This window comes from Talpa occidentalis, unplaced genomic scaffold (genome assembly GCF_014898055.3).
Source record: "Talpa occidentalis isolate TD23 unplaced genomic scaffold, MPIMG_talOcc4v2.1 talOcc4.13, whole genome shotgun sequence".
Taxonomy (NCBI): Eukaryota; Metazoa; Chordata; class Mammalia; order Eulipotyphla; family Talpidae; genus Talpa; species Talpa occidentalis.
In genome coordinates, this window is record NW_023601322.1 from 47,109,469 (window position 1) to 47,120,471 (window position 11,003).

The 11,003-nt window shown below is 44.7% G+C and overlaps 1 protein-coding gene across 1 annotated transcript in view; it reads right to left on the reverse strand.

Moving 5' to 3' along the window:
- The window catches only part of LAMA1 (laminin subunit alpha 1), a 156,332-nt gene extending 146,474 nt beyond the window's left edge, over nucleotides 1–9,858 (reverse strand). Inside the window, exon 1 of the mRNA XM_037508821.1 lies at nucleotides 9,720–9,858. Coding sequence (XP_037364718.1) covers nucleotides 9,720–9,789 — 70 coding nt within the window. The 5' untranslated portion in view covers nucleotides 9,790–9,858. The remainder of the gene's footprint in view (nucleotides 1–9,719) is intronic.
- Nucleotides 9,859–11,003: the final 1,145 nt, after the last annotated feature.

The window sequence follows — 11,003 nt, forward strand, 5'->3', positions numbered from 1 at the left end:
TCAAGGCATTCAGAAGCAAATTCCTACCAAATCTGAACTGATGAACATACTTAGTAGGATTCCTTGGTCAGTTCTCATGATAATTTGATTACTAGTGCGTTGGGGTACACACTGGGGGCACATGTTAACTTGATTACAAGTAAATGCAAGGACTATTCATCGCTGTGTGTGGAACATTCTAGAAACACAACAAATACTTGTTGAATATGTGGGGTTAATGATTTGTTGATTTGAGATGACTAAAAGTCAATGGCTCCAAATTCAGAAATAAGATTTTGTTAAATATAATCTGAATATTATGCCTGTTATTAAATATAACTATCACCAGTAAATATTATTTCAATTATTATAATTGAAAGTTGTATATATAAATTATCTAGTCCCTCCTAGTTATCAGATTCAGTGTCCCTTCTTTCCCTGTATATGGACCCCACTTGTGAGCACAGAGAGTATCTGGACCTCTTGTTTCTGCTGCTAGGTCATCCTTGATCATGTATTCTGATTCAAATGTATACTAAGGTCTTTGTCCTGGTTTTGATTTCAAAAATGTTTCTCCATCTTCTTCCCTAATTTGGTTGTCTGGGTTCTTCCTTGTTCCTTGGTCTGAGTCCAGTCTGGGTGACTTGCTAAGGTCTCCCAGCCCTCCTGAGCTGGCACTCTGTCCTCTTGCTGCCCTCTGATTCCTCACCAGTTAATCCCCTAACCCCAACTGTCTGTCTCTCTTTCTGGGCTTGAATCTTGCCCACTGGGTTCCCCTCTAGTCCCTGTTGCTTGTCTGCATTGGGACTTTCATTCATTCCTTCAACTAATAATTATGAATCAAGTCTACATGTCAGACACTGCTAGGTTTTAGAAATAAGAACAAAAATTTCTTGCCTAAAGGAGAATGGCAAGTTAACAAATAGCTACAGAATGAGCTACATACATCTCCATGTGCCTTTAACTGGGAGCTGGCAGGATGTGTAGGCAAATATCTATGGCAGCAAGCAGAAAGAAAGACTAAATCGCTAGGTGGATGGAAAGATGTCAGAGTGCCATGGGGAAATAAAGAGCCTTCCATAAAACAGCGTGAGGTTGTGGCTTATAGTTTTGAGCCCCCGTCACACCACAAGAACCACAGATATTTCAGAATAGACAAAATATGGTTAGCAGAAGGAAAAATGCAAAGAGTCGAAGCAGGGTCAGATCACACGGGGTCTTGTAAGTTCTGTTCAGAGGGAGAAGCCAACAGAGCAAGTCAATAAGGAAGGGATGACATGATCAACTGCATGGTCCATTAACTCAAGGGGAAATGCAGATGCCTACAGCTGCTGGGGTCCTGGGAAACTGTTCTATTCCCACATTAGACTTCATTCTAGCACTTGCTGCTGGGCTGCCCCTTCAGCAGAACTTGTCCCATTGCCACAGAGGACTCAGGTCCAGATCCTGGCTCTGTTGGCCTGGGGTTAGTTAGGACAATATTTGTCCATGTACCTTTAACTGGGACCTAGTGTGCAAGGTCAGCAGAGGTGACATAGGCCTCTGTGGTATGTTTGTGTGGTGTGAGGTGGTCTGTATGTGGTGCGTGTGATGTGTGGAAGTATGTGTGGTGTGTTTGTATTGTGTGTGGCAGGGGATGGGGTTTAGTGTGAGGGTGGAGTGTGGACTATGTTTGTGTGGTGTGAGGTGTATGCATGTATATGCTGTGCATGAGGTACATATGTTTATGTTGGTGTGGTATATGTGTATGTGGTATATGTTTGGTATGTGGGTGTGGGGGAGTGCTAAGGGAACACTGGGGTTGTTGAAGGAAGAATGGCTCTTATTTTGTTGGGTAAAAGGGAAGTAATAAGCTAAAAATTGAATAAAAAACTGAAGGACTCCGGGAAAAGTAAATGCACAATAGACACCAATTAAAGACAAGATTGGAGAAAGAGAGAAGCAGTTGGTGATTATGGACAGACAGAAACTATGAAGTCACTGAACATGAATTGGTGCAGGTTGGATCAGGACAGAAGGAGATGGCCTAGAAGTTCAGAGGAAAGGTATTTGTACTTGTCTGCTCAGCAGGGCTGGGAAAGGAGGCATGTGGCATCAAATATTGCCTGCAAATGGGACTTACTTAACGTATTTTGATGGATTAATTAATGAATTTAAGAACAGTTCAATCAATGAACCACTTAAACCTTCAAGGTCAAATCTTATCCCCAAAATACAAGCAGTTTAAATGTCATATTTAATGAGGAATATTTTTAAAATAAAGAGCCATCATAAGTCACCAAGTCAGCAAAACAAGACACAAACCATGCTCATTTAAAAAGGATTGCAGGGGGGCCTCCATGGTGGTGCAAGGGTTAAGATGCAAACTCTGAAGCAATCCGCAGCCACTGCAGCACGAGTTCAATTTCAGGCCAGCCAGGGAGCAACCCACATGGCTCAGCAGACCTCTCCTGACTCGCCCGCTGCTCCCCTCAGCAGTGTACTTCAGTCAATCCTCTCCCCCCACACCTCTTGTCTGTACCCCAGCTCTTGTATGCATAAATAAATAAATCTTTAAAAAAATTAAACAAGAGCACAACAATGAACAAAATATCAACAAAGCACTCACAGTGACAAATAGCTGATGAGTCCACCGGGTGAAAAGAAGGAACTGACTTCCTCCGAGTGACTCAGTGGATGCAGGCCTGTCCCATCTCTGATATGTGTCACAGAACAGCCAAAATAGCATGAAACAGACACCAAGTGAGTGAGGGGGGTGGGTTGGGGTTTGAGTGTTTGGCATCTGTATGTACGAAGCATTGGATTATGTCTGTGGCAAGCACGATGGGGTCATTGCCTCAAATTGCACCTCACGGACAAGCAAGGGCTAATGACCAGGGAGTGTTCAACATCCCTTTGGTATGCCTGTGTGGCTGTGAAATTGCATTCATTGGCACAGTAAAGTTTATTATGTTAACTTAATGGCTCTCAATGTAACTGCACAGTAGAATCACCTGGGGAACATTTTTAAAATGCAAATAATAGGGGACTACCACACACATAAATTATAATTTCTTGGGCTAGGACCCCGCACGTAGGTATTAATAAATCAAATGTGCAGCCTCGAGAGAAAAGTGCTGTGTAACTGTGCCTGCTCTCCTAGGGCACAGCGGAGCCAGCCAGGCCAGTGAGCATTGACTTCCCCATGCAAGAGAGAAGCCTAAGTAAGCAGCCTGCAGCCAGCAGGGATGTTTGGTGCATATGCTGATCCTGTAACTCAAGCTAGTGCTGAGCACCTCTCCTGCCCTCTTTTCCCTCTTCCTCTGCCCCTCACATGGCCTAGTCCTTTCTACAGGAATTTACATAAACAAGCAAAATATAGTTGGTAACTTCCACCATTGTGACTTAATCTCCCAATTTCTTCATCATTGACAATTATTTCTTATGGAGAGCACTGTTTTTAATATTCCCTTTTCTGTTCCTGGATTTCTTCAATAAACAATATAAGAATGTCAAGAAATATGCTGGAGTCATAACAAGGATCGCAGCTGAAAATGGGGTCCTCAGTACACACCATCCTGTGTACATCTCTGACTCTCTGGGGTCCCAAGACAATATGTTCAGTACATCAATGAATAAATGAGCAAAAAAAAAAAAATGAAAAAGTGAAATGTTGCCAAACATTCCCACCAGAAAATTTCCTGTCCCACAAAGGTATCTGAATTGCCAACTCCTTCAAAGGAAAGTGGCAGGTGAAGAAGTTCTTCCTAAAGTATTTCACATGTTAGAGGTTATCTCAAGCTTTCCCCACCCCAGACTTCAGAAATAAGCAAAAGTATGCTGATGAAGCCAGGGGTGGTGTTGTACAGAATTACGAAAACTGGATTTTGTACAAAGACAGTAAAGTCAGAATTCAAGATTGAGAATAAAGGGGCTGCATGGATAAACATATGGAATTTTAAGGGGTGGGGGAAGAGGGCTAGCCTACCACAGTGGCAGAGATAGTTCTGGAAACAACTATTTAAACTAGAAACCCAAAAGGATCTACTTGAAGACCAGTTAGAAAGGCCTTTGTGCCTCTGTCTAAGGCTTTTTGAAACACAGACTCTAGATCCTACTGTAATCTTCTGACTAGTAATCCCTTGGCTAGTGTGAAATCTAGGAGGCTACCAGACCCCATGGTCACAGAGGAGCCAGCACTCAGGGCTGGGTATACAATTCAAGAGTTGGGTGAGGCTTTTATGGTTGCTAAGGCAACTCTGATGCCTCAGGAGGGGTATGGACCTTACCACCCTCCCACCGCCACTGGTTCAGGCCTTAACTAGAACCTGTGCCCTCAAGTTATCTATGTGTTAAAAATAAATGCTAGGAGCTATGGTTTAGCCTTTTGAAAGAAAAATATCCCTTCTTTTTGATCTTGACTGATGGCATTCTGAGCCAACCATCCAAAAGAGGACCAGATCACCAATCTAGCTGTGTGGAACACTGATGTATCACAAATACGAAGTAAGTACAGAAGTGGGGCAGTTTATAAAAGCCTTAATAACAGGCTGCCCAAAGGTGGTAGGTTTCAGACTGCTCCTGGGTGGTGGGCAGGCTTCAGGTTGGCCTGAGATCCAATTCAGATGACGGTGTAATAGGAACACAACCATCACAACCATGCAATGCAGCACAGCTGAAAGCCAGTGCAGCACTTAGAGTTTGAGGAGCTAAAGATAAGATAAAGTTGTGGATATGCCTGGTTACCTTGGAATTTGGAAGGAATACAGAATAAGAGGCCAGGGGGCTGGTGCTGGGACCCCATGAAATATAAGGGCCCGTGATGAAGGCAGTGCTTTAGCAGTACTAGATGTTGGCAGAGGACCAGGTTGAACAAAAGGAAGATGGCATCACACACTTATTCAAAGTAGTTGGTTATAGGGCTTTCCTGGTGGCACAAGAGGTTAAAATGCAACCTATGAAGCTGTCCGCAGCCACTGCAGCTTGAGTTCAAACTCTGGCCATGAAGCTACCCACATGGCACAGCAGACCTCTCCTGCCTCGCCTGCTGCTCCCCTCAACAGTGTATTTCAGTCAATCTGCCTGTTCTATTCCCCACTCTGTCTCTGGTGAATCCTCTCAACCTCCCCCCCCAACCTCTGGCCTGTACCCCAGTTCGTGTATGCATAAATAAATACATCTTTTAAAAAATGCCTAAAAATAGTACCTGGTTATAACTTAGAGATAGCTGGTGATTATTTGTTATACCAACAGGGAGAAAAAGCAAAAACATGAACAATAATCAGGGACCTTTGAGGAACTATTTGAGGATGAGTATACCAAAAAAAGAAAGAAAGAAGAGGAAAAGATGAAACCAAGGTAACTGAGAGTATGCCATAAATTGGGGAAACAAGGGGGAGGGACCTAGAGCAGGACAGAATTCCTGTATTGGGCCTCAGAAAACCAGGTAATCACCTCTTCTGAATAAAAATCTGTCATCATGAAAGGCTGGGAGACATGTGGTATACAATAATCAGCATTGTGGTGTGAGGTTTTTTTCCTTTCTAATGTGCTCTTTTTTTAACTGAAAATGATCTACTAAAAGCATCTTTATTGTTGGAGAGAATTTCCTGAGGTTCTGGCAGGAAATTATAGAGGAATGGAACAAAATACAGGAAATACTGTAGGGAATGGGAAAAGATGGCACTCTTCGTAAATACCCATTGATCTAAATTTGACATTCCCACCAGCAATAGAGGAGGTTTTCTGGCACAAGAATTTTTAAGTCACACTGCCTGCTGGGCTGAGAGATCAGACTTCAAAGATAACTTCAGGAATGAAGAGATTCAAACTTCAAATGGTCAATTCAAAAGGAAAACAAATGGACACAACACTGAAATCACAATCATGCATTTCCACCCCATGGTTTCTGGATTAACACTAGGAGATAAATGCTTACCTAGCAAGAATGTTATCCACCAGGCTGATTTGGAATCTCACTGCCTCCATTGTCTACCCCTGCCCCCAAGCAAGATACAGAATCACTGGGAATAATTTAGCCAAAGAAAGCTCCCTGATATGGCCTTGAGAAAACAAAGACTCAAGGAGGAGGTTTCTGTGCTAGGATATGGTTAGTGGGCCACTGACTGTCATCCTCAGTAGAAAGTACATGAAAATACAATGAGCCCAGCAAGACTCGGCATTTTATGCTGAAATAGCTCCCTGGCAAGCATGTTCCAACAGACCCCAAGTTCATGACCTTAACTAAATTACTTCTATAAAGGATTTTTTTTCTCCTCATTAATTTCAAAATGCATTTATTTACTCAGCTGTCCATGAATACACTTTAGCATTTAGAAGTAAAACATATAAAAATATTACTTGCAAACTAGTAAATAAGATACGTACAATTTTTTTCAGAGAAGAGTTTATCTTGTTTATTCAAACATGTCTAAGGATAGAACTAAATACTTCAACTAAAGTCTAAGATCAAGAGTTCTCACTGGTTGTGTCTCCAATTAACTTGTATTTAGGGTGCAAGCTTAGCTTTATTCATCGGGGATTTTTTTTTTTTTTAAATTAAGTTTTTCTTTGTCTACCATGAGCGTTCCAGTGATAAGTCATGATTATTGGTAAAATTAATAACACACTATGCTAAAATTCTAGTAGAATTATTCCCAAACTTGACATCTCTGCATAATAAATATCCTAAAGTATGTTAAAGTAGTTCTTCATGGCATAAAATATTGCTTAAGCTTGCATTACTTAAAAGTAAGTGATACTTTTAAAAGAGTGCAGTGTCATGACATCAGTTGATGAACTCGTTCTGAAATTCCAGAAGATTTGGAAAACGCAGTTCTAATACATTCCAGAGGAGTTGGGAGGTAAAAAGTTTACAAGCAGATACATTTACTAGGTAATTGATTATTCTCCCATTTAGTATGTAGGTTTGTATGTGGGGAGAATTCTGTTCCATGTTTGTAAGTACCTAAGTAGGACCTCCCATAAACTATCAGAAAAGAAGCAGGTTTCATCAAATAGTTTGCTTTTAAGAGTTACATCTCTAAAAGGGTATTCAGGAAACTGAAAATAAAAAGCAAAAAACAAACAAAAAAAAACCTAAAAAACTAAAAGTAGGAATGCCTCAAAAGAAGCTGACTAAGGCAAATATTACCGTTTTTCCAGATACCCTTTAGTATCTTTTGAAATTTGTACCATGTGTATGGATTACCCACTCAAAAATATTTTATAAAAGTATTTGATTCATAATCATATATGCTTATAGGTTTATTCCATATCCTTATTGCATTTGAATTCTCCATCATTCTAGATTAACTACAGATGTAGACTTTATATGTAGTGTCTGGAAAAGGGGAAGGGAGAAAAAGAGCAAGTCAAAGTACAGGATATGTAGGAGGTGGCCACTGATGTTTTTATCACACACATCCTTGTTTCCAACTGCTAAAATCAGTATTTTTTTTTTTTTTATTGGCCCTTACTTCGGGAATACAGCCACAGGAAAGAAAAATGCATCTTTAAATCCATTCAAGCACACACACTTTGCTCTGGAGTACATGCATGCTAAATCTGAGTGTTATATCATTTATGAGGATGGAACAAATATTTTTCCTATTCATAGATTCCCCCCTCCCCCACCACCCCATGCTTAGAATTATCCTTTTTTACTTAGAGGGGAAAAAAGAATTGTTCAAAACAGAAGAATTCATCAGCAAACCTGTGAAGCAACTACAATTCTATGTAATTTTTAGTTGTGGATTTAACACAATATTATTTTTATAGACACAGCCTCTCATTCTAAATTTAAGACTAGCTCACTTTAAACAGGTTACATTTCAGAGGAATTGAACTACTGGGTCATATACTGTGTGAAATAATCCAGAGAAGCTGCAGAAATGAGAGGACTCCTAATAAGCAAAATGCTTTAGATAATAATCATTTTCAAAAATATTAGTACCAGATAGCTAGCTCAGCTCTGATGTGGGTTAAGATTATTCCATTTTCTTATTATGACTAAACTGTACCTTTTTACTAACCATTTATATTTTGTACATGGGACTATACACACACACACACATATTTAAAATCAAAACTCCCTCAAAGATGCTTATTAGGAAGGGTGATGGCTGATGAGGTGAGGACTGGCAAATATAGAATCAAGAGAAACATTGAAAAGCTCCCGCTATGGGTGGTTTCCACAGCATCTTAAAGCAGGAAAGCCCCATGCAGTCCCACTTTCTCCAAACACCATTCATAACTACTCAGACCAAGTGTTGAACCGCAAGGGGCATGGAAAACACGCAGGCGTCTCCATCTAAGACTTTCAATGTCTTAGAACAATAAAGCTGAGCCAAGCGGCTTGCTCCCCATCCTGTGGGAACAGGGACTTGTTCACTTTCAGAAAGCTCATAGAAACCAGTTTGGAGTGCAGAGTCTTAAGCCTTGTCTCCCAAAAGCCAAGCTCCTTTCTTTCAGGGATAACTATGTAAATTCCCTCCACCCCAGCCCTGGCTCGGTGCGCAGCAGATGCCCAGCTATTCAAAGCTGCGTAGCCAGCTGCGGTCCACTGCTTTCATGGTGAATGCCTGCATGAATGGGACGGTCTCCTTTCCGCAGAGTTCACAACTCCTCACAATGCCCGAACACAAACTTTTTCCCACGAGGGTATATCGCATCCCCCCCGGCCCCCTACTTTTGACCTGCACTATCCTTAAAGAAGGAAATGTGTACTTGCGGGGACTATGTCGCCACACACTATCCAGCGTTGCACAAATAAAGATGTTTTAGAAAAATACTGTGACCACCTAACCAAAACCAAGCTGGGATGGGAAGACATAATCCTAGGAGCAGAGTGGGGAATGAAGCTGGGAAAGAAAAATGTCTCTTCCTCTTTCGGTATGGACAGAAGCTTTGCAAATTCGCCTTGGCTTTCTGTGCAAAAACTCTTGCTAAGAAAGTCACACCACCCAGGCAATCGAAGAGTCTGTAACGTCTCCTTCGCCGGCTCCCTCACCTGGCAGTGACCACTGTCTAAAGTTGCGCGCGGAATGAGACCGTTTGGTTACTTCGCGACCTGCACAAAGAGCGGGTTTCGTAAGGCGCGTCCGTGCACAGCCCGAGGGGCGGGTTCCCTCTGCCGGGACAGCCGGCCCGGGGCGTGCTTCTAGTCAGGTCTCCCCCCGCTATCCGACCACGGCTTGAGCGGCCCGGAGCAGCCTTCCCTTTCCCGTCCGGGGACAAGGTTTCCACCGCGGGACAAAAGGGTGCCTCGGGAGGACGCCTTTCCATTCATTCCCCGCGCGCGCCCTGCAGCTTGGCACCCCCGGCCGCGGCTCCACCAGCCCGCCCAGGCTGGGGACGGCCGCCAGGGACAGCCGGGGGCTGCAAGCCAGGGCCCGCGGGGGGTCGGTGCACCCCTTCGTATTTCGGAGGCCCCACTGCAGCCACCCCAGCACAGAACACTGGAGCGGGGTAAGGGTCGCTGCGTCCTGGTTCACAAAAGCCAAAGAGTAGGACCCAAGAGTCAGCGGACTTTAGAACTGAAGGCTCAGACAAGAAGTTAAATAGTCTGGGGTCGGGTCCCCAGTCCTCTCCCGAGCAGCCCGAGGAGACGCTCCGCAGAGCTGCGAGGAACCCACGTGTCCCATCCGCCGCCCGAGGGGACCGAGGATGCGCGCACAGACCTAAGAAGCGGCGCGGCCACTGGCTTTGTCCCGCAGTCACCCCAGGCGGCCAGGGGACGGGGAACCCGGGACGGGACTCACCTCTCTGCTGACACTGCGCGGTAATCCAGAGCAGCGAGGCCAGGAGGGCGACCCCCGCGCCGCCCCGCATCTCGCTGCCGCCTTTCGGGTGGCTCGGAAGAAAGGCGCCGCCGGCGCGGGACTCTCCGCAGAGTGCGAGTCCGCGGCTCGGCTGCCGGGCACCAGGCTCCACGCGCAGGCCCCTCGGACACACCCCCGCCAACCTCCCTGCGCCCCGCCCCTGCTGCAACGGAGACCCCTCCCCCAGGCAGCCTCCCCGGCTTGACCCGCCTGAGCCCGCAGGGTGCGCCTGCTCCCCCTCGGCACTCGAGCTGTCCCCGGTCCTGCGCGGTACCCAGAATAGCTGGGACCCGGCATCCGCGACCCATGCCCCCAACTAAGAGGTTGGGGTGGGGGGAGGGGCGGCGGAGGTGGAAATGCTGCCACCTCCCGGGTCAGACTGGAGAGGTGGGGGTACTGGAGCGGGAGGAAGTGGGCTTGGAAGAAAAAATTCCACTAAAGTCTGCCGGACGGTGGATTCCAAGTATTTGCCCTGTTGACCTTTTCCGCCCCACTGCAGTTCTGCAGCCTCGACCCGCCCCTGCTGCGGGGACCAGGCGCTGCGGCGTCCACCCGCGCCCCGGCGCCTGACTGCCAGCCTCAGCCCTCTGGGTGAGACCCAGACTCGCCGCCCAGGGGAGGGGCCCTGTACCCCGAGAAAGTGGCCTGGTACAGAGGAGGAGACTCTCAGGACTGGACCAGGGCTTAGCTGACCAACCTCGCCCTCGCTCCCCCCAACTACTTGGCAGAGGATTCCGTGAAGATCTTTCTCAAAAATGAGTTGTAACTTGTTTCCCACGTTGTGTAAAGAAGGCAAGAAGGGTCAATTTGACTTTATTATTATTAACATACCTTTATCGCTGGGAAGAGAGGTGGGGGAGGCGAAGAGAAGTTTAGTAGTAACAGGAGATTTCAGCTGCTTTGTTCTTATTATTTTAAACTACATCTGGTCCACGTTTAAAATGTAATTTCCTTTGATGTTTTTCTACTGAAAGTTTCCCTAACACTTTACAGATCTCGCTTTCACACACTGTAAACACACAAGAGAATAAAAGTCCCTTATTGCTCTCCTACTCATTTTGTCTCTCTCTTTTTGGCATGATAGGAAGATAATATTTATCCCAATTTTGTGAATCCGTTTGACAACTTTACCAATTCCAGTTTTTCTAAGTTCGCTTTGTTAAAAACTTAATAAAATATAATATTAGCAGTTATTTCTTTAAATCACAAGAAATCACAATTGAT